This window comes from Eleutherodactylus coqui, chromosome 2 (assembly GCF_035609145.1).
Source record: "Eleutherodactylus coqui strain aEleCoq1 chromosome 2, aEleCoq1.hap1, whole genome shotgun sequence".
NCBI classification, from domain to species: Eukaryota; Metazoa; Chordata; class Amphibia; order Anura; family Eleutherodactylidae; genus Eleutherodactylus; species Eleutherodactylus coqui.
Genome location: NC_089838.1, coordinates 38,443,754 through 38,466,753, shown reverse-complemented (window position 1 = coordinate 38,466,753; position 23,000 = coordinate 38,443,754). Strand labels below are relative to the sequence as shown.

General features: G+C 46.9%; 2 protein-coding genes across 3 annotated transcripts in view; both read right to left on the bottom strand.

Moving 5' to 3' along the window:
• Positions 1–23,000, bottom strand: part of HDAC3 (histone deacetylase 3) — a 50,800-nt gene that overhangs the window by 13,622 nt on the left and 14,178 nt on the right. Inside the window, exons 7-9 of the mRNA XM_066590629.1 lie at positions 16,577–16,710; positions 9,215–9,295; positions 149–222 (exon numbers count right to left, since the gene is read on the bottom strand). Of these exons, the coding sequence (XP_066446726.1) occupies positions 149–222; positions 9,215–9,295; positions 16,577–16,710 (289 nt within the window). The remainder of the gene's footprint in view (positions 1–148; positions 223–9,214; positions 9,296–16,576; positions 16,711–23,000) is intronic.
• LOC136611240 (lamina-associated polypeptide 2, isoforms alpha/zeta-like) lies at positions 10,360–15,341 on the bottom strand. 2 transcript variants are annotated; one of them, XR_010790239.1, is made up of 2 exons: positions 11,547–12,061; positions 10,360–10,850 (listed from the first exon to the last, which is right to left on the bottom strand). XR_010790239.1 is itself a non-coding variant. In XM_066590630.1 (2 exons), the coding sequence occupies exons 1-2, from the start codon at positions 14,379–14,381 to the stop codon at positions 10,822–10,824; spliced, it is 1,080 nt and encodes a 359-aa protein (XP_066446727.1). In that variant the 5' UTR covers positions 14,382–15,341; the 3' UTR covers positions 10,360–10,821. The 2 variants fall into 2 exon arrangements, 1 of the variants encoding a protein (XP_066446727.1); XM_066590630.1 differs by lacking the exon at positions 11,547–12,061 and adding an exon at positions 13,331–15,341.

Below are 23,000 nucleotides of genomic sequence, written 5' to 3'. Positions count from 1 at the left end.
TCGGCTCTAGATGAGAATATTCTGTAAATCAACCATTTTTGTAGGTGGTTCATACATTCATTCACATACTAAGTGCAGTGTCCCCTAGGGACATCACATTCACTGTGATAAAAGCCAATCTGCCAAAGAGCATGTTTGCAATCTTTACCTGTAGAACGATGCAGGTGGGCTGATAGAAATCTACTACTTGCTTAATTACAGGCTGGAAGAGGTGTCTGTAACCTTAAAATACAGAGAGAAGAAGCAATACTTGTAACAGATGGAATAATGCAGTGACTGTGTATTACTGAGAAGCTGTCAGGTACTTCTGCTGTGAGGTAGTGCCAGACATGCCGTTCCCAATGATTGGCACTTATGGGTCAATGTTTAGTAGATTATTGCACTCAAATAGAAGCTTCTGTACCCGGCAAGAGAAAAGTGCAGAAATTACTTAAGTGACCTCCTGAACCAGACGTGCTTTAAGGCCCATTTAGACAACGATTATCCCTCAAAATTTGCTCAAAAGCCGTCTTTTGAGCGATAATTGTTGTGTGTAACTGCACTTACATCATGCAGATTTTGTTAAGCCGTCGCTCATCGTATTCTTTCAGCATGCTGAAAGAGGATGATGAGGCTTATGAGGGATTCACAGCGGGATACAGCTTATACTATTGTTTCAGCTGTATCCCGCTCCCTGATAACAGGCTGAGTATGAAGAACAGAGCGGTCCAGCTCTGTTCTCCATACCCGGCATGGAGCGCTCGGCTGTATAACAGCCGGCGCTCCGTGCAGAAAAGATCTGGATGCAGAAGGCAAGCGGGGACAGCCCACTTGTCTTCTGCATCCTCTGCTCAACAGCCGGGCACTCGGTGCAGAAAACAGCTGGATGCAGAAGGCATGTGGGGACACCCTGCTTGTCCTCTGCATCCTCTGCTGGCAGCGCAAGGTGATCGCTCATCTCTAGCGATCATCTTGCACTGTAAATGACACAACGGTTATCGCTCAAAAGTCGCTTGAACGGGGGCGTGGCCAAGGAGGAGAGCTAGATGGTCGCATTCTAGTGTAGCTCCTCACTTAACTTGCATAGCGACAACGAAAACAGCAAAAAAATCAGCGTTAAAAGACTTCATTCCACTCCTGAAGAAGGCGAACATACACCAGCATGCCCAGAAGGGTGAGAAAGATGTCCCCGAAAAAGTTAACAGACTTTTATTCCACAAGAGGCAGGGGAGAGGAGTCAAAAGATGGCGGCCCTGCATTCCCGCGCTTGGGGGGAAGGCGGGAGTCCCCGGACGCCAGGGAGAGAACGGCCGAAGAGAACAGAAACAGCGGCGGAGGACGAAACCTGCCTAAACTGCCTACGGGCAAAAGAAATCTCACCTCTCATTCCCCGCAGAAGCTGCCTGCAAGCCCACCCGAGATGACAGCACAGCCGACCGCATGAGACAGAGCTCCGGAACTTCACTCGCTTCTTCTGTCACAGGCTCCCCGCGGAGTGCCCCGACCGATGCTACGGAGGACCGCTCAGACAAGGTTTCCGGAGCCTGTTCTGCCGACTCGGGCTTACCTGAGGGACCTCCGACAGCGCTACAGAGAGGGAGGGAGGCTGGATCAGCGCTCACCGCAGCTCCCCTGCTTCCGTGGAGCTGGCCGTGGAGCGCTCCCCTGCACTGCTCACTACAAGCGCTGATGTCCTGCAGGAAAGGGCACAGAACTTAACTACTTCTCCTGTCTCAGGTTCCCTGCAGGGTGCCCCGACCGCTGTTACTGGGGACCGCTCGGACCGGGTCTCCGGAGCTTGCTTTGCCGACTCAGGCTTGCCTGAGGGACATCCAGCGGTGCTTCAAGGAGGAAGGGAGGAAGAGGGCTGGATCAGCGCTCATCGCGGCTCCCCTGCTTTCACGGAGCTGGCCGTGGAGCGCTCTCCTGCACTGCTTGCTACAAGCGCTGATGTCCTACAAAAAAGAGCACAGGTGGGTGAAACACTTCTCCTACGTTCTGCCACAGCTGAGGACCTCTCTGAACAGGCATCCAGTGCCCCAAGCACCAATGAGTGCTTCTTCCCAGCCTCTCAGGCTCATGTCATCGAGGAGCCTCTCCATGTCACACCACAAGGCAGACCCCGCTCTCCCAAGAAAGCCCCCTCAGAATCAAGGGCTGAAGCCCCTAGTATCTCAGGGAGTCCCATCCTAGAAGGCACTAAAGATTTCGCCCACACTCCAAGCTTCCACAGGGATACAGGCGTTTCCCCGCGGGCATCACCCACTAGCAAACTTCCGATAAAAAGGCCTACTCCGACTGCCAAAAACCACCCAGACCAAACTCGCAAGAACCAAAACAGTACTTCCCCTGCCGACATAGTGTCAACATGCAGCAAAAGGGGCGCCCAACACTCCCCACTTGACGCAAGAGCAATGGAGACCAACTCAAACTTCGCTAGCCCGCAAAAACAGCGAGCCCGCTACTCATCTGGCTCTGACCACACAACTGAACTGTCACTAAAAGATATGCCAGCCCACAATTATGCTGCTTCGGAGATATTCATGAAAGAAGCAATGCTGGCGCTTCACACCTCAACACAAAAAGACATCGCCAACAGCCTGGCGGGCATAACTGCAACTGTGGACGAACTAGGAGAAAGAGTGGACCATACAGAGCGTAAAATGGGAGAATTTGCAGCAGCCCATAACTCATTAGTGGACTCTCATAACAACTTGGAGGAGGAAGTAGAATCCCTACGTAACAAACTAGCGGACATGGAGGACAGAAATCGTAGAAACAACATTAAGTTCAGAGGTATTCCTGAATCAACACCTCCGTCTGAACTTGTTGCATTTCTGAAGAGGCTAATTCAAGCGATTATCCCACAATGCTCAGCCTCTGACCTCATAATAGACCGGGCACAAGAGCCCAATCTGTTCCTCCATCTTTTCCGCGAGACACAATCGCACGAATACACTTCTTCCACATCAAAGAGCAACTTATGCGTGTCTCAAGACAAATATCTACACTACCAGCCCTGTTTCAAAACATTACACTCTACGCTGACCTCTCCCAAGCGACAATAGCAGCAAGGAAGAAACTGTCTCCCATAACTTCAGCGCAACCATGAAGTAAGATACAAATGGGGCTTCCCAACAAAAATCATCGTCACAAAGAATGGAAAAACTCATGTCATTACCACACTAGACAAGGGTCTTGAGCTACTGTGTGAGGGTATATGTATATATTGCCATATGTTTTTTATGCTTTTATACCTGTATGCAAGTTCTATTCAATTCTAAAAGGAGAAAAACTTAATCTGTCGCCTTACATCAGATATTCCAAAGGCCTTGCAAGGCGAAGACAAAATGTATCTTAAACACCGCAAGGAAGAACCAAATACGAAGGCCGCATGCTTGGCTGTTTTCCCAGAAGCGCCGTATCTAGATAACGACTGTTTAACTACGTATATAACTTTCACTGTCTCAGGCGGAAATCCGGACTTTACATATATGGTTATGCGGTGAATTTGAGCCAATGAGACCATTACCCATTCCTAGTGATGAGACCAAAGGGTATAAGATCCCATGTAATCTGTAATAAAGGGCAGCGCAGTTATGTCCCCGTGTGAGGAACTATACCAGACCTCCGTGTGTGGTGTCTCTTCTTTACCGCCGGCAGCGGGGTATTGGGGTGGGCCTGATTGGTGCTGTACTTGAAATTTCCCTGACAACTGGAGGAATGGAATATTCCTCGTCCAACCGAAAGGGACCAAACCCAGACCAGGAGAAACAACCAATCTCCCAAGATAGCGTAGGAGTGGAGAGATGCAACCTAGAATGCTCACGTCGCTGATCACTGGCTCTACAAGAACAGGTTATACCACCATATTTCTGCAGACTTTCCCCAAGTTTGCACAGTCTCACACACTGCACGATTATGTTTCTGCTCTTACTTTTACCTATCCAAATGTTTGTTATTCCCCACAAGGTACCTAAATGTTTATTCTTTACAAACGGCATAGCTTTGTTACCGTTTAATGATATTTCTTGCTATGTGAAAAGGTTGTTGTCTATGCACGGTTTCCTTAGCGCAGAACCACGTCAACCAAGATGGCATTGAAAATTATATCCATCAATGCAAAAGGCCTGAACAGCCCGTTCAAAAGATCTCTTTTGTGGAGAGAAGTTAAAAGATCAAAAGCGGAGGTGGTTTGCGTTCAGGAGTCCCACTTTCAAAAAAGTGACCCCGCCAGACTAACTGATAGGGACTTTCCCCAAGTCTTCTACGCTAATGGCCCAAAGAAAAAAGCAAGCGTTTTCATTGCAATAAAAAAAAAAAAACGGTTGCTTTCCAGCTACAAAAGGAAATTCTAGACGAGAGGGGAAGATATGTGGCTTTGGTTTGTAAAATTAATAACATGATCTTCACTATAGTGAACGTCTATGCCCCAAATACTGCACAACTTGCGTTTTTAAATGATCTGTGTAAACAGATCTCGCATATAATTAAAGGCAAACTTATATTATGCGGGGACTTTAATACCATCCATAGCCCAGACTTGGACTCAACATCAAAAAGAGACAGAGCTCCCCCTTACCTTTACGATTGGCTACGGAAAGAAGATCTGTATGATGTGTGGAGATGTAAACACGCATCAGAGAGAGACTTCACCTTTTTCTCCAATAGACACAACACTTACTCCCGCATCGACATGTTTCTAACAACAAAATGGCTTTTACCAATGGTAACAGAGTGCGAAATAGGAGACATCACCTGGTCAGACCATGCCCCGATTACCTTATCCCTCCGTCTATCCCATTCGCCCCCAAATGCGTTTATCTGGAGAAATAATACCTACGTCATGTCTCTTAAAAACAACTCCAATTCGGCAGAGAAAATGCTCACTGAATTCTTTGCTCTTAACTCTCACCCTTCAACTCTATGGAATGCACATAAGGCTTTCGCAAGGGGTCTTTTCATTCAACAGACAGCTTATTACAATAAGCAACGTAATTTAACCACACTTGATTTACTAACAAAAGTCTCCAATTTGGCTGCGATACACAAGGCAGACCCGTCCCTAGGAAATTTACTTCCCTTAAAAAAAGCAAGAACAGAGCTTCAAGCGCACCTCTCAATAGATCACGAGAACCACATAAAAAGACTTAAAATGTATCACTACCACTCACACAATAAAGCGAGTAAACTAATGGCCAACAAAGTCAAAGCAACCAAAGCAAACTCAAGAATTCCTTATCTAATCTCTCAGATAACAAACAAAAAGATTTGCAGCCCACAAAAAAAAAAAAAAATCGCCAGCGAATTCAGTAACTACTATAACTCACTCTACAATCTAAGCCATGATAAAGATACTCCCCAACCTAATGACCTAGCAATTGATGCATTCTTATCCACACTTTCCATTCCATCTCTCTCGCAAAACCAAATTCAAGACCTATCCCAACCTATCACGCCACAAGAAATAGAACAAACTAGTCGATCACTAAAGCCGGGCAAATCCCCAGGTCCCGAAGGGTTTTCGAACGAATACCTCAAACTATTCTCTTCGGTCTTGCTTCCACATATAAGCAAATTTTTTAACCACATAATGTCAACGGGCGAAATCCCCCCTGAAAACTTAAAAGCAACCATAGTCACCATCCTCAAGGAGGGCAAGCCCCCAGAATCCACAAGCAACTTTCGCCCCATCTCTCTCCTAAATTCAGATACCAAGCTCTATGCGAAAATAATAGCCAACCGATTATTTCCTATCCTACCCCAGCTTATTAAAAACGATCAGGTGGGCTTCACAAGAGGAAGACAGGCACCAGACGGAACAAGACGTCTGATCAACCTCATAGCCAAAACTGGTGCAGCACGAATGCCTTCTCTGCTCCTCGCTTTGGATGCGGAGAAGGCATTCGATAGGGTGCATTGGGGATACATGGGTCATGTACTGGAGCGATTCGTTTTTTCCGGACCAATTCTCACGGCGGTGACCGCCCTCTACACTACCCCATCAGCTTCGGTTCTAACTAACGGTGTCCTATCTAAACCATTCCAAATCACCAATGGTACGCGCCAAGGCTGTCCCCTATCGCCTCTCGTATTCTCTTTGATGATGGAGCCGCTGGCGGAGGCAGCTAGGTCCAACCCACATATTGAGGGCATTTCCACAGGAACAGACACGCACAAAATAAACCTATTTGCCGACGACGTAATACTAACTCTAACAAACCCAAAAACCTCTCTCCCCCAGGTGATGTCTACCTTGCAACATTTCAGTGCCATTTCCTATTATAAAGCAAATTCCACTAAATCACAAATGATGGGCATTAACCTATCCAAAACAGATGAAAAACTGTTGAGAACAACATTCCCATTTCAATGGTGTCCTTCCTCCCTGCCTTATCTAGGCATATTCTTAAACCCCCTCAGTCGCAGACCTTCCCTCAACAAACTTCTTCCCGCTAAAAATACTACTACAAAAAGAACTAGACCGCCTGGCAAAATACGAGCCTAGCTGGATGGGCAGGGTGATCCTGTACAAAATGCTCATTCTTCCTCGCATTTTATACCTTTTCAGGACCATCCCCGTCCCCATTCCAAACTCCATATTCCTTTCATTTCACCAACAAATGAATCAATTCATATGGAGAGGAGCAAAACCCAGAGTGGCATTCTCCATCCTAAACAGACCTCTGAAATTTGGGGGTATGGGTCTTCCTAACCTGCGAGACTATCACAATACTTTTCTAATTGATCAGAGCAAACACTGGTGCAACATGGAGGCGAACAAAACATGGGCTTCCACTGAATCCAATCTAACGGGCATATCCAATTGGAAGGGGTATCTTCTAGCAAACTCAATTATCCCCCAGGAAGTCCCACATCACCCCCCCCCCCCTCAGTTAAAGCCACACTAAAAGCATGGAATGCACTAAACCCAGGATCAAACCTTGACCCAAGCAAATCTACAAAAATCCCACTCCCATTTCTCACACTAAAGTATTGAATTCCTGATATTTGTTTAAATAACTAGCCTCACAGAGAAACCATGAAGATCTCAGACTTGTACCTGGACAACAAGTTACTCATCTTCCCTCAACTACAAGAAAAATTTGCAGTCCCTTCCCTGGAACACTTCACCTATTTACGTGTCTGCAACTTCCTAAGAGCTCACAAAATTACCTTCTCTACGTTACCAAATCCTTTGAACGAGTTATTAAATGCAAATATAACTCTACAGAAAAAACTTTCTAAATCAATCTACACCTGTTTATCTGGCACACAAACATTCAAGAAAACAATCATTTTCCTGAACTGGGAAAGAGACCTAAACAAAAAATTCTCTCAGGAAACGTGGTGTGAGGCTATGAGATGGGCTCACAAATCTACCTCCTGCGCCTCGCATTGGGAACAATATCAAAAACTCCTGACTAGATGGTACTGTTCCCCATTAAGACTGTCCCAGATGAAAAGGGAGTTGTCCCCCCTCTGCTGGAGAGGTTGCGGGGGAATCGGATCATTATTCCACATATTTTGGTCATGTCCCCTCTTGCACCACTACTGGAGTAAGGTCTCACAATACATATCCAACCTTTTCCCTAAGTCAGGGAAACTCGAACCTGAACTAGCCCTGCTCCTACTGGGCATAGGAAACAGTCCTAGAAACCACAGAGTAATAGTGTGCCACATACTCCACACCTCACGAATACTCATAGCAAGGAAATGGAGATCTAAATATATCCCCTCCATAGAGGAAATGCAAGATGCCGTTTCTCTAAACTGTGTTCATGAAAAATGTATTGCTCTTCAAAAGGACTCTCTGGCTCAGTTCCGGAAAGACTGGGCAGGGTGGCTCCAAACAATGAAACTGCCGCCAGAGTTTGACTAACTATCAAGAGGCTCTCCATTTCCTTTTTCTCACTACTCTCTCTTCCCAGTCTCCCCCCCCCCCCCTCTGCCCTTCCTCCATATTCTCTAAGTCCTAGAGAATTAACTCCGGAAACAACGCCATCGCCCAACAGGGTCTCTTCTCTTCCTAATAACACATATTCACTTGGAAACCACTAAGCTAATCTTGTATGACTTTAGGACGATCAACCGATAAACTAGTTCTCAGCACGTTTTAAGGTATCTTGAAATTAAAGGGGTTGTCTCGCGAAAGCAAGTGGGGTTCAGCACTTCTGTATGGCCATATTAATGCACTTTGTAATATACATCGTGCATTAAATATGAGCCATACAGAAGTTATTCACTTACCTTCCCTGCGCTGGCGTCCCCGTCTCCATGGCTCCGTCTAACTTCAGCGTCTAATCGCCCGATTAGACGCGCTTGCGCAGAAGGATCTTCTGCCTTCGGGTCTGCCCGGCAGCAGCGGCGTTCTGGCTCCGCCTCTTCTACGTGTCATCGTGTAGCTCACCCCATCATGTGTGCCAATTCCAGCCCCCTGATTGGCTGGAATCGACACACGTGACGGGGCGGAGCTACGCGATGGCGCGTAGAAGGGGGGCGGAGCCAGAACGCCGCTGCTGCCGAGCCAAAGGCAGAAGACCCTTCTGCGCAAGCGCGTCTAATCGGGCGATTAGACGCTGAAGTTAGACGGAGCCATGGAGACGGGGGACGCCAGCGCAGGGAAGGTAAGTGAATAACTTCTGTATGGCTCATAATTAATGCACGATGTATATTACAAAGTGCATTAATATGGCCATACAGAAGTGCTGAACCCCACTTGCTTTCGCGAGACAACCCCTTTAAGGTTTACACCTTCCCTCCCCTTTCTCTCCCCCCTATTTCCCCCATTCCCCCCCTACCAAATAAAGATGTAACATGCAATGCTTATAATTAATGTTGAAGAATTACAACACTTATGTTTGCATAACTTGTATGTATCGAAAATGCCAATAAAAACTTATTGTTAAAAAAAAAAAAAAAAGTCGCTTGAACAACATCTTTTGAGCTAAAATCGTTGTCTAAATGGGCCTTTACAGTCTTCTATCTATTTAACAGCACACTGATAAAGTAATTCTTGAATAATATGGACTCCTCTCCTACCGGGTGCAGCGGCTTCTGTAAGTGCACAGAATCTACTAAGCTTTACCTTATAGGTGACAGAGCGCTGGAATCGGTGTGCCCGCCACTACTTCATGCTGTGCTCAGCAAGTGATGGACAACACGGGGTTGTTGTATGTTTTATGGACAAGCCCCTAGAGTCTTATTCACCCAGGAAGTATCTTGTGATGCTTACTTTGGTCATCTATGCCATCTCTTAACGGGACATTCAGACAGTAATACCTCCCACTTTCAGCTCCAACCTCATACATGTCACCTGAAACAAGACAAGTGTCAAACAGGTTAAATCAATGAGAGCTGCGCCTGCAATTACAAGTGCCGGCCACTACACAGGGGTCAGAGCAGTGGCTTCTGCTCCGAGCTGTGCATAGTGGCGATGACAGCATGTGCCCTCTCGGCTCCATTTTTTTCTTCATTGGTTATATTTTGGCATTTCTAGTTTTATATCATTTTAATTTTAACAACATTTTTTTCCCCTGGCTTTTAATTTACACAGATCAGGTCCCCCTCCCCCCTTCTACTCTTAGACAGATCCCTAATTCTGTTTTATCCAGTTTATTCATTCAATTGAGTGGTGTATTTTACACTTCCTGACTAATTATTAGTAATAATCATTAGAATTATCCAATTGTAACTATGGGTTCCTTAATATTGTCTTAGTGAATTTAATTAAACTCAGTCTTGTCCTCACTTTTCACCAGCAGCACTATAATTGGTGTGGCAGGACCACACGCAACTTGCATTGGGTGGTTTTGTTCATCGCTGGGCTGCGAGTGCAGTTTTTGTCTTGGTTTTTTCCCCCCGATTTTAGCGAATTTGTCTTTATTATTAGCAGTTTTGTGTTAACATTGTTTTTAACAATTATTGCATATCTCTGGAGAAAATGGAATCATTTCTCAACGTTTGCGTAATTCATTTTGTATACTTACTTTTAATTGCACATTCTATTTTTAAACTGCTCAAGTCTGTTGTATATCATTCATTTTACTGCCCATGACCTGATGACGTCATCTGCCGCTGTTTACTGTGGCTTTTAAAATTCCTAAGGCCCAATGTCCCCATGCAGATTTTAATTATAAAATCTGCGCATGTCTCCCGGGGGAGATCCGCAGCTCCAAAAGCCCATAGGGATATGCATTAGCATCCATAGGGCAAATAGACACGGATTACTTACCGGTAGTCCCTTTTCCAGGAGTCATCACGACGGCCCCATTACATATGGAGGTTGCCCTCTGACCCAGGTAGGGACAGGAAGAGTTTAAAAGCACCTCCCTTTCCACCCGTGCTTCAGTGACTTATAAATCATTACGGTGGACAATGTTTACTAAACCAAATTTTACCTTTATTCGGTCATATTTACATTTAAAGAACATAAATTATTCTTAAAGGGGAGGGAACTATGGGCCGTCGTGATGACTCCTGGAAAAGGGACTACCGGTAAGTAATCCGTGTCTTTCCAGAGCGTCATCCCGACGGCCCCATTACATATGGAGTATACCAAATTATACGTGGCCCTAGGGTGGGACCACTGCCTGAAGGACTTTACGTCCGTAACTCAGGTCTTTGTCCGACTGGACGTTAACCCTGTAATGTCGGGTAAATGTATGTATACTCGACCAGGTCGCCGCCTTGCAGATCTGCTCGGCAGACGCCTGGCCTTTTTCTGCCCAAGAGGAGGAAAGAGAGCGAGTGGAGTGAGCTCTAATTTTTCCCGGAGGGTCGAGACCCCTGGCTTTATATGCCTCTTGGATGGCGGTCTTGATCCACCTCGCGATGGTGCTCTTAGTTGCCGTCTTTCCTTTTGCCAGCCCCTGAAATTGAATGAAGAGGTTATTATTTTTACGGAAAGAGCGGGTGGCCTCTAGGTACGCTAGAACAGCTCTCCTAACGTCTAGGTTATGAAATTCTCTCTCTTTCTCGTTACGGGGATTTTGACAGAAGGAGGGCAGAGTGATCGTCTGCTCCCTATGAAATTTTGACACTACCTTCGGAAGGAAGGCTGGGTCTAGTTTGAAGGTAATCCTGTCGTCTTGTATTACCATGTATGGTTCAATACAATGTAATGCTTGCAATTCCCCTATTCTCCGAGCCGATGTTATGGCAACTAAAAGGGTAACTTTTAGTGTGAGCAGCCTCAAGGAGAGTTGTGAGAGGGGTTCGAAGGGGGATTGGCAAAAGCTAGTTAAGACTATATTTAGGTCCCAGGTAGGAAAGGTTTCTCTAACAAAGGGTCGAAGCCGTTCTGCCCCTTTGAGAAACCTACGCACCCAGCGGTGTTCTGCCAAGGGAAAATCTAGATAGGACCCTAGTGCTGCTGTATGGACTTTAAGGGTTCTAGGACTAAGGCCTTTTTCTAGGCCTGCCTGCAAAAATTCCAGGATTACGGGAATGTCAATTCCTGGGATTTTCCCTGGCTCTATTTTACAGAACTCTGTGAATTTTTTCCATATCCTATCGTAGATAGCTATCGTGATAGGTTTACGGCTTTTTGTTAGGGTAGTAATTACATTATGGGAGAGTCCCTTCCCACGCAGTATCATGCTTTCAGCATCCATGCTGCTAGCTTCAATTTCTCGACCCCTGGGTATGTTAGTGGGCCCTGGAGGAGAAGATCTTCTACGGCTGGTAGTAGGAATGGACCCCGGATCGCCAAGGCTTTTAGCAGGGGATACCAGGGCCTTTTGTCCCACATAGGGGCAACTAGTATGACTGACGCCCGGCTGGTTTGGATTTTCCTGAGGGTGCGGGGGATCAGTGGGAAGGGAGGAAAGGCGTAGGCTAGGTCCATGTCCCAGCTTTGGGACAGGGCGTCTACCCCGCGTGGATTGTCTCTGGGGTTCAGCGAGTAAAAGTCCTGGCACTTTGAATTTCTCTTCGTGGCGAACAGGTCTATCTGCGGTTCTCCCCACTGGCAGATTATTTGGTCGAAGACTCGCTGATTCAGTCCCCATTCTCCTGGATGGATGCTCTGTCTGCTCAGGAAGTCGGCAGCGACGTTTGTGGACCCTTTTAAGTGGATCGCTGAGAGGGACAGCACGTTGGATTCCGCCCAGCGGAGTATCTCTGTTGCCAGTCGTTGCAGGTGCGGGTGTCGCGTTCCCCCCTGGTGACGAACAAATGACAGAGCTGTCATATTATCGGTTAGGATTTTGACATGCCTTCCTTTTATAAGGGGTTCTGCCGCCTGAAGGGCTTCCCAGATTGCCCTTAGTTCTCTGAAATTGGATGAGCGTTTAGCTACTTGGGGGTCCCAAATCCCCTGTAGATTTTGGTCGGCTACTTGGGCTCCCCATCCCGTTTTGCTGGCATCTGTTGTGATGGGTACGGTAGATTCTTGTGACCAAGAGGTACCTTTGCTTAGGTTCCTCTGTGAGGTCCACCAGTGTAGGGACTCTTTGACTCGGACGGACAGGCTCACCTTCTTATCCAGGGATGTCTGCCGTTTGTCCCAGTTGGCAAGGATAAATCCTTGTAATTGCCGGGTATGGGCTTGTGCCCATGGGACTATCTGAATGCAAGCCGTCAGGATGCCCAGCACCTTCATTGTTTCTCTAATGGAAACCGCCGTAGTCTGACAGAAGGATTTTACTCTTTGGGTGAGGTCTTCCTTCCTAGATGATGGAAGCCGGGATTCCTGGATGTGGGAGTCTAGTAATACTCCCAGGTACACCTTTTGTGTACCAGGGTTCAAGTCGGACTTCTGCTTGTTAACTATCCACCCTAAACTGTTTAGGGTGGATAAGACCATGGATAGGTCTATACGCATGGTCTTTTCCGTCCTTGACACCAACAAAAAGTCATCCAGATACGGAAATATGCGGATCTGATTCCGCCTGAAGTAGGCTACCATCTCTATTACGATCTATGGTGCACATTACACTATCTCGATCTATTAGTGGGACGATGGATCTTACTGTTTCCATCTTGAATTTTTTGTACGAGATAAATTTATTTAGGGCTTTAAGATTAAATATAGTCCTAATGGAACCATTCGGTTTTTTTATTAGAAATAGGGGGGAATAGAATCCCTCACCCCTTTCGTGATCGGGGACTTGCGCAATGACCCCTAGGTCCTTAAGTTCCTGAACGCCTTTTATGAGGTTCCCTTGTTCCTGTAGGGACCCCGGGGAGGTTATAAGGAATCTCCTAGGGGGTAGCGAGTGGAATTCAATTTGGTACCCTACTTCGATTATTCGGAGTACCCAGGGGTTAGACGTTACCCCTTGCCACTGGCTTAGATAGCCCGCTAATCTACCCCCTGTTTGTTCAGGGGAGGGTTGGACTTCCTTACCCCGACCTCCCTTGGGGTACGACCATCTTCCAGTCTTCCCTTTAACTTCGGGAGGAGGCTGGCGCGTCCTCTTCGGGAAGGATGGTTTCCTGAAAGGTTGTCTGTCAGGCAGGGTTTTACTCTTGTCGCCGACTTTTTCCAGGATTTTGTCCAGGACGGGCCCAAACATATATTCCCCTTGGAAGGGGATGGCGCAGAGCTTATTTTTGGATGTAATGTCTGCGGCCCAAGTCTTCAGCCATAGTGCCCTTCTCGCTGAGTTGCTGAGGACTCCGGTTTTTGCCCCGTATCTTACCGTCTCCGCTGATGCGTCAGCCAGGAAGGCGGTAGCCATTTTTAAGAGGGGGAGACAGCTGGCCAACTCCTCTCTGGGGGCCCGATCCTTTATGGAGGCTTCTAGCCTGTTTAGCCAGAGCGTCATGGATCTAGCCACTGAGGTTGAGGCTATGTTAGCCTCGATGGTGAGGGATGTTGCCTCCCAGGCTTTCTTCATTAATCCGTCGATTTTTTTATCCATCGGATCGGATAGCTGGGAGGTGTCCTCGAAGGGCAAGAGGGTCTTCTTGGCCACTTTTGCGATCTGGATGTCCACCTTGGGGGTTTCCCTGTACAGGCGGACGTCCTCGGTAGCGAATGCGAGCCGGTTTCGGATCTCTTTTGGAACAGTGATCCTTTTTTCCGGTTCCTGCCATTCATCTGTGATCACTTGTTGCAGCGTCTGGTTGACTGGGAACATGATCTTTCTTCTAGATCGGAGGCCGCCAAACATCTCATCCTGGATTGTTCTCGGCGGGTTATCTTCCTCAATTTGCATTGTTTCCCTCACCGCCTTGATGAGGTGCGCAATGTCGTTTGATGAGAAGTAATATTTCTTCTCGTCTTCTATGGGAACCGGTGGGTCCTCTAATTCCCCTTCGGATAGGAGCTCCAGCGATTCACCGGAGATCGAACTCGCCGACTCGGTCTGTCTAGGTCTTTTAGGGACCCGTGACGGACCTGGCTGGGCCTGGGGAAGGGACGCCATGGAAGCCTGCAGCTCTTCCCTTATCATGCAGCGGATATCGGATTTGAATGCTGCTTTCTCCTCTGCGAGAATTTTCCCCGTGCATCTGTGAAGGCAGAGCAATTCACTGTTATAGCAGTGCAAGCGTTGGATTCAGGAGCATTACTTGCGGTAATACACTCACTCCTCGCATAGGGGTTTTTTATAGCTCTCCTCGAGCCTTTTGTTGCAGAGGACGCATTTTTTCGATTTTTTCCTCGGGTCCATTTTCTTTGGACCCTCCTTATCCATCTACCCATGAAAGTGGGGGAGAGGGGAGACAAGAAAGGGAACATATATGCATCCGCTGTACAAGTGACCATTTGCGCATGTTTTGGCGTATAGCCTACTTACAGTTGGTAGGGTGTCAATCTCTCCCTCACGTGCTGAGCTGTCGCGGGTAGACATACTCACATACACTTGTCTGGCAGTCAGCAGGAACCTCCATGGAGTTTAGCCTGCTTTTATGGGGAGGATTTTCGAATTTGGCGCCATTTCCGGGTTTTCGCCGGTAGCCACGCCCCCTACGTTGTGCGCGTGACGTCACCACGCCGGATGACGTCACCGCTATGCGCCCGAGGTCCAGGGAGGCCGCCGCTGCCGTTCCCCTGCCAGGAGGAACTATCCCATCACAGCAGCGGCGGCCCGAACATGCGATCCGCGCGAGGGAGACCAGCGCTACTAGGCGACTGACGGCTCCGTCGGCGGTGCAGGTCGGGGATGCAGGGACTCTTGAGTGTGCGGCCCCGACCTCTACCCCTCCAGGGGGGCCGCACAGCGTGCGGTAAGTATTTCTTTGCGGTAAGTCTTCTTGCCTCCGCAGCTTCCTATCTCCTGCAGCTCTGGAGCTGCTCCTCTGTCCCACCGTAGGGACAGGAAGACACTGAAGCACGGGTGGAAAGGGAGGTGCTTTTAAACTCTTCCTGTCCCTACCTGGGTCAGAGGGCAACCTCCATATGTAATGGGGCCGTCGGGATGACGCTCTGGAAAAATGCATGCAGATGTCATTTTTTTTCCCCGGTGTGAAGAAGTCACAGTATGCTCCATTTTCCTGCGGATCTCCCACACGGACAGCTCCAGCGGCTTCTATTTAAGTCAATGGAAGCCGTCCGGACCCGCAGCACACCCACAGCTGTTTTTGTGCTGTGCCGCGAATCTGCGGGAGTAAGGAGATTAAAAAAGAAGTATGCACAGCGCATGCGCGCAGCACGCTGCCGGTGTGCCGAGCACATCCGCCGTGCTGAACAAAGAACATCTGGCCGCGACGGAGGGGAGACCCACAGTGTCCGGAGAGGTGAGTATGCTGTCATTTTTGGCCTCATGGCTGCGGGCACGGGTGGACACCGCTGCGGGATTCCACCATACGTGCCCGTGGACATGAGGCCTAAGTATTCCCTCTACTCTGTTGTTTAAACAGACAGAAGGTGGTGCTGGTCTGACACAAACTCATTACCTGCATCTCCGTATGGGATTTCGTCTCCATTCAGCCCTGCTCCTCTTTCAGAGTGCCTAGTTTTTCCTCCACTATTTTCCAGGTGACAGTTGTGATCTGATTTCCTAGCTCACATGTCCACGGCACGTGTAGATATTTTTTATGTGGATTTCCGCAGCAGATGCACTGCGGATCATCTTAAAATTGATTTTTTTCCTTCAGGAGATGGCAAATTCTTTTCCACGCAAATGCACAGCGGATCATCCGCGTGGAAAAAAAAATTTGGCAACCCCCACCTCCCAGCCTTTTCTCCAAATCCCTAATTGCTTCTAACCTTCAATTCTGCAGCAGATCCGCAAATGCATTTAAATGTATTTACGGATGTACTGCGGATCCTAAGCTCCCATAGAGATGAATAGAGCCACATCCGCACTAAAATTGAGCATGCTGTGATTTATTATCCGTACGTGGCATCTGCAAATAATTTTAAATCAAAGTCCGCAGGACATAAATGAAGTGTGGATGCTCAATGCTTCTCGATGGGCGGCTAGAGCTGCGAATCCCCCACGCGGATTCAATAAATAAAATCCGCCTGTGGACATTGGGCCTTACTTAAGGACTATATTTCATCTTCTATCCCCTTTTAATGTGCGTCTTTCCTCTGCTTGGCTCCCCTTTCTTATTAGTACAGCATGAATGCGCCAGACTCTATGCAGTTTACTTATCTCTACACTGAGCTTACAACGTCTTCACTCTACCTCCATTGTCTTACCAGTTCCAGGAAAGAAATAGTTTCCATATTTGTGAAAAGAGACAGTCATGACTCGATCAGTGAGGTAAAAGGCTTCCTGCACTCCATCTCCATGGTGGATATCAATATCTATATAGAGAACACGCGGATGGTATCTGAAAAAAAGTCATAATTACAGACATTAATCGTTAAGACTATTACAAGATGCAGTATTATTCTAGCTATTCCTGTCGTATGAAGATAACCCAACATAGGAAGCTGCCCCGAGTGCGGAGACCCCCATCAGGCAATCACCAGGAAGAAATGCAGAGCAGCAGTGAGAAAAACCACAGGAGCGTCCAGGAGAGAGCGTGCTTATCCTCCAGCACCGTACGCCCAGGATCGTAACGGGGGATTCTTGTTTCAATAAATATTGCTTATTCATTGCATGATGAAAAAGATTCATAATTTTTTTTACATATATGTGTCATTTCCTCCAGTCAGTGAAAGGGGACCTTTATGTTGTGCTTCCAAGAGGATGAGACTCTGCGTCGGTCGCTTGCTGATTACACGGTATGGCTCGTTATAATAAAGCGCTCTGATCTAGACTGGGGTTCCACATTGCAGTAACCACATGTGTTGGAAGGACAGGTTACTAGGGAAGGTTAACACCCCTTGGGCTGCACACCCCATGCTTTTCCATGTTGTCTAAGGTCTCATTCACATCAGTGTTGGAGGTTCTTCAGATGCTGGTTTCTACAGCGCTGCTTGCACCGCTATTGTCCTGTAAAATGCCAGCGAGTTGCCAGAAACCAAACGGACCCCATTAGTCATTCAGTTTGATCATAGGATGAATTATTTTGGCCAGGGGCTACGCTTTTCCTACTTTCCGACCGGGTCAAGAAAATGGAGACCCCCCAAGTGCTGATGTGAATGACCCTAAGAATATCATCTTACATTACTATAGGTAGGGCTCCTGCACATTGTAGAGCCAGGCTCCGCATGCGAAACCCGGCCCTAGGCGTAGTGGCATCCTCGCACACCTGGTGATGTTCGTTTTAATCTGTACTGCGGATGGTCCGCAGGGCAAGCTGTTGGACATGCGCAATACAGATTTTTTTTTCTCCCTAGGCGATGACACTGAATCCACAACCTTTCCGCAATGTCAATTGCAGAAGGGCAACAGATCGGACGGCTTCCACTGACTTCAATGGAAGCCATCCGCGCGGAAAAGTAGATAACAGCAGTTTTTCCTCCGCTTGCGGAAAACTTAATTGCTATGGGCAGTGTTTGCTTCAGATCCATGGTGCAGACGTCCGCTGCAGATTTCGCAGCAAATATCTGCTCATAAGCAGGAGGCCTTAGATACTTAAAGATAATCATAATGTTAAAATGTTTACTTTCTGACCTTTTCCTGTGTCCTTTATTTTATCTATCGGTAGTTCCTCTGTGGTTCCCCTGCCAGTTTTCTGTGAGGCTGTGTCTACCATCCACCATTTGTGGCCACACTGACTCAAACACATATATATTAATTCTAGCCATTAGGGTAATGCAGTACACAAGATGGCCTTTAGGGGGCCGGAATACAGGCAGACTGAGGCCAATTGGCTGGGACAGCTGTATAGGTGTGGTTGGAGGAGTGAAAACCTCCAGCCACACTGCTGAAGAGAGAGCTAGCTCAGAGGCTGGAGCAGACCAAGCGCTGGGAATACCACGAGTGTGACGGATGTCCCCTAGACTGACACCCTGGTTGGGTATGGCGTTTGGACATGTGACGTTAGTAGCCAGATGGTTAATATTTCTCTAAGTAATGCATTTGTGCACTGTGGCCAAAAGAACAGTGCAAAGATTGTTACCTTTATCTAGTGTACTGCCAAAATAAATGGACTGTCCAAGGCGCAACCCCCCATCTAGATGAAGGAAAGATGGCATCCTGATGAGCTCAATAGCACCAACTTGCCACACCATTCCATAATCGGTTTCCTCTGTACAAGCTCTTTTTGCTCTTACCATCTACTATGTAACATTTTAAAAGGGGTCGTCGGACTTAAATTCCTCTAATTTGTATTCCCCACGCCAAAATAAAATAGTTTATGCTCCCCTTTTCTGACTCTCCGTATGCCCAGTGCCAGCAGCTCCAGATCATCCCTGCATTGGCGTGTTTACGGGATGTCACAGGCTGCTGCAGGCAATCAGAACAAACCCAGCGCAAAACACTAAGAGGCAGCGTGGGATAAGCGAGGAGCCAGGAATAGTCAATATAGACAATTTGATTATGCTTTGGAACAGTGCATGGTAAATTTTTTAAAAAAAGGACAACCCTTTTAAGGGTGCGTTTACACATTGCAGAAATGCTGCAGTTTTCCATAGCATTTCTGGGGCAGAAAAACGTTTACTGTTAAAGTTAGTGAGATTAACACAAATCCTGAGGGTGGGGGATCGCTCATGCGAGTGAACCCATTCAAATGGATTTGTTCTGTCCCCATGCGACTTGCATGGGGGGGGGGGGGGGGGGGAAACAATCGCTCATGTAAATATCTCACGTAAGGATGCACTTACAGGAGCGAGTGTGATATTTGTCCGAGGAGCTCTGACAGATATTGCACTTGCAATCCTGCGATTTCTTCTGAGTCTGATGCGTTTTGCATCTCTGCAATATGCATGTGAAAATGACATGTTGTATCAATAGGAAACACTGCATCTCACTCGCATGAAAATCGCATCTATTTAAGAGGGCCTTCACACTGGCGTCAAAATCATGTGAGATTTGCGCATTGCGAGACAAATAAATCTCCTGCAGATATGACACCCATACTTTTGAATGGGTTCATTCACATTTGCGATGTTTTCCTGCATGGCATCGCATTGCAATTCTATATAAGAAAAACAAAATCGCAGCATGTTCTATCTTTTTGCGATATCGCCTATTATTTTGAATGGGGCAGTCGGCAGCAGCGGGGGCCCCATGGAAAATAATAGGAGAACTCCGCAATCCTCTGCCAATGAAAACTCATCGCCACCAGGGGTCTCACATGGATGATTTACGACCAGATATTGCAGTCACCAGTGTGAAGGAGCCCTAAGGATGCTATATTTTTTTTGTTCTGCAGCCACAGGAAATAATGGGCAACTGACATAGAATTGTCCAAAAATTACCCCTGATGTAACCGGCATTAAATGGGCGGGCCTTGAAAGTAAAGTGGGCTTATATGCGAACGATACAATCCTATTTTTGTCAGACCCTCCAACCTCCTTCTCCCACGCTATGTCCCAAATTGACAAATTTTCCCATCTATCTGGACTACATGTCAACTGGCCCAAGTCCACAATTCTATATACAAATCTCAACCCAATAACAGATCCTTGCGTTGCCAGATACAACCTAGCCGTGGTTTCTACATTCAAATATTTAAGGATGTATATGTCCCGAAACCAAAATAACGCCATAGAAGATAATATTGACCCACTGCTGGAAAATGTTAAAAATAAATTCGAGCGATGGTCTAAATTACCGCTTTCGGTGGCCGGCCGCATAAACCTGGTAAAGATGGCCATCCAACCTAAATGCCTGTACATACTACAGCATATGCCAATATTCGTACCCAAACGCATTTTCCAAACCCTCAACTCCCTCAACACATCTTTCATTTGGAATTCCACCCGCTCAAAGCTTAGCCTTTCGACCCTACAGAGACCTAAAGAGCAGGCTGGAATGGCACTTCCAGATCTGCACATATACTACCTAGCCGGACAGCTGCGTAATGTCCGGAGCTGGTTCTTAGAACGGGAAATGCCCATCGCTGACCAATATTTGGAAAAACAAGTGAAAGGTAACAACCTTTAAGCTTCCTGGAATTCCCAGAACATACCAATCCCTCCGATACACTACCACTTCACAAACTCGCCTTAAAGGTGTGGAAGGAGGCTAAGGCCATCTAACAATACAAAGGAGTGATGTGTGAACTTCCCCTATGGAAAAATCCTGGCCTTAAGGCCCTGCAGTCGGTCCCAGACCCCCAATATTGGAGATCTTTTGGGGTGGTTTCGGTGGGAGACGTCTACACGGACGGGAGCCTCCTCACATTCAATCAACTATGCGAAAAAATACAGTCCCCACAACTTCAACTATTTCGATATTTCCAGCTGAGGCATGCGCTGAACTCCCAATTTCCACCTACCTCTACAAACATATCCAAATTCCCCACAATCGGCATCCTCAGATCCCAGGGACCTAAGGGCCTAATCTCGGCGCTTCATACGCATCTCCTCTCAGCCAAAACCGACCATAACCCGCCCTCAGCTTACGATAAATGGAAAACTGCCATCCCGTCCTTATCACCGGAGGACTGGGCAGACATATTGGAATCCCATCTCTTAGTCTCCCCTGCAGTCAACAACAAATTGATTCAACTATGTATTATCCACCAAGCATACCTCACTCCCAGCCGACTATATAAAATGGGCAATTCCTCCTCAAACTCCTGTCATAGATGCCGTCAACCAGAGGCTAACTTCTGGCATCTGATCTGGGATTGCCCCCTGGTAAACGGATTCTGGTCTGAGATTGTATCCTTCATAAACTCACTATTACCATCCCCCCTTAACATTGGGATGGACCCCAAGACAATTCTGTTTGGCCTACTGGAGGAGGAGGAGTGGCCGCATCACACCCGCATCTTTCTACAGAAGACACTATTTTTGGTACGCAAAACAATAGCCACTCATTGGATGGCTGCCGGAGTCCCAACGATTTCAGGTTGGGTTCGGTCGGTAAACATAGTAAGTCTCCTATGAGAAAATCATCTACCAAAATAGAGGGTGCCCAAACAAATTTAAAAAAATATGGGATATTTGATTGGATACCAACTCCACTTCATCCACGGACTGAACTCCCAGGCTCATACCCCCTTTCTCTCCCCCCCCCCCCCCCCCACTACATGTACTCCTGTGTCCCCCTCTTCTTAACAAATAGCAAATGCAGAGCCTTATCCCACAAAGAGTTTAAACAATCGACATAGACGGTCCGGGTTTATCTGTTAAAGTTTATTGTTATCTACATGAAAAAATATACAAGGAAAACGTTGTTATACCACTACGACTAAGCAAGTTATAGCACAGCATGTAATCTATGGAACACTGAGTCAATTTTCGTCATGATGTTATTATGTACTGTGCAAATTTTCCTTTAATAAAGAAAACAAAGTTAAAAAAAGAATTGTCCAAAAGTGGGACATGCAGCGATTAGAGATGAGCGAGCGTACTCGGAAAAGCACTACTCGCTCGAGTAATTTGCTTTATCCGAGTATCGCTGTGCTCGTCCCTGAAGATTCGGGTGCTGGCACGGAGCGGGGAGCTGCAGGGGAGAGCGGGGAGGAACGGAGGGGAGATCTTTCTCTCCCTCTCTCCTGCCCGCTCCCCGCTGCGACTCACCTGTCAGCCGCAGCGGCACCCAAATCTTCAGACCCGAGCACAGCGATACTCGGATAAAGCACATTACTCGAGCGAGTAGTGCTTATCCGAGTACGCTCGCTCATCTCTAGCAGCGATTTTCATTTTTTACATTTTTTTTCAGTCTTGGATCATCAGCCCAAGAGAAAAATCGCAAGCAATGCATTCTCTTCACGTGCAAGATCTGACATATCGAAATCTGTCAGACACTGTGCATGAAGCTCGCCCATGTGACTGCACCCTAAGGCCGTTTTCACACGGGCGATAAAATAGCAGAATTATGAAACCAATGGTTTCCGTCACATTAGCTTTGTTTTCACTCACGCGATGTTGCGAGGAAAAAAATAAAACAAAAAACATGGCATGCCCTATCCTGCATTTTGCTTTTTTTTTTTTTTTTTTTTTTTAAATCTCCCACGTTTCCCTATGGAGCCTCCATTTTATCGCAACGCACAATCTTGCGATTTTCGTGCGGTGCGAAAATCAGTGACTTTCGTGCTAAAAACCCTGCACAACAAAATGTTATGGTGGGCGGCAGCGATGTAAGATTACGCTCAAGAAATAGCATTGCTGACGCTCAAAAATCGTGGGAGGAAAGACGCGATTTGTACACGATTTTCTTGCGGCAAAATCACAGTCACCCGTGTGAAACTAGCCTAGCAGTTAGACAGTCTTAGAAGGCACCAATGTTATCAGTGACTTATTATGGAGGATACATAGAGTGCATCTTCAGGCACTTGTATCTAGCTCCATAAGACTTATTAGTTAGCTTACGCCAGATTTTGCAGCAAAATCTGTGTACGATGCACATGTAGGTCAGACGCCCTTTCCGCAAAGCCCCTTTTCCAAACCTTGTGGGGATAAAAGGGTATATAAAACACGTCAATGTATTGCAATGCCTGAAGGTTTTATGGCACTTAAAAGTAAATCTGTCCCATTGGGTGGGCACTCAGAGAATGAAAGGGGCATCACAACAAGCAATATATAGACGCAGGGGCATTTCTAAAATATTCTAATG

Coding starts and splice junctions, on each gene's coding strand:
- LOC136611240 (XM_066590630.1), bottom strand. CDS start 14,381: ATGATAAGGGAAGAGCTGCAGGCTTCCATGGCGTCCCTTCCCCAGGCC. Junction 10,851..13,330: donor GTACCCCAAGGGAGGTCGGG/GTAAGGAAGTCC, acceptor ATTCAATTTCAG/GGGCTGGCAAAAGGAAAGAC.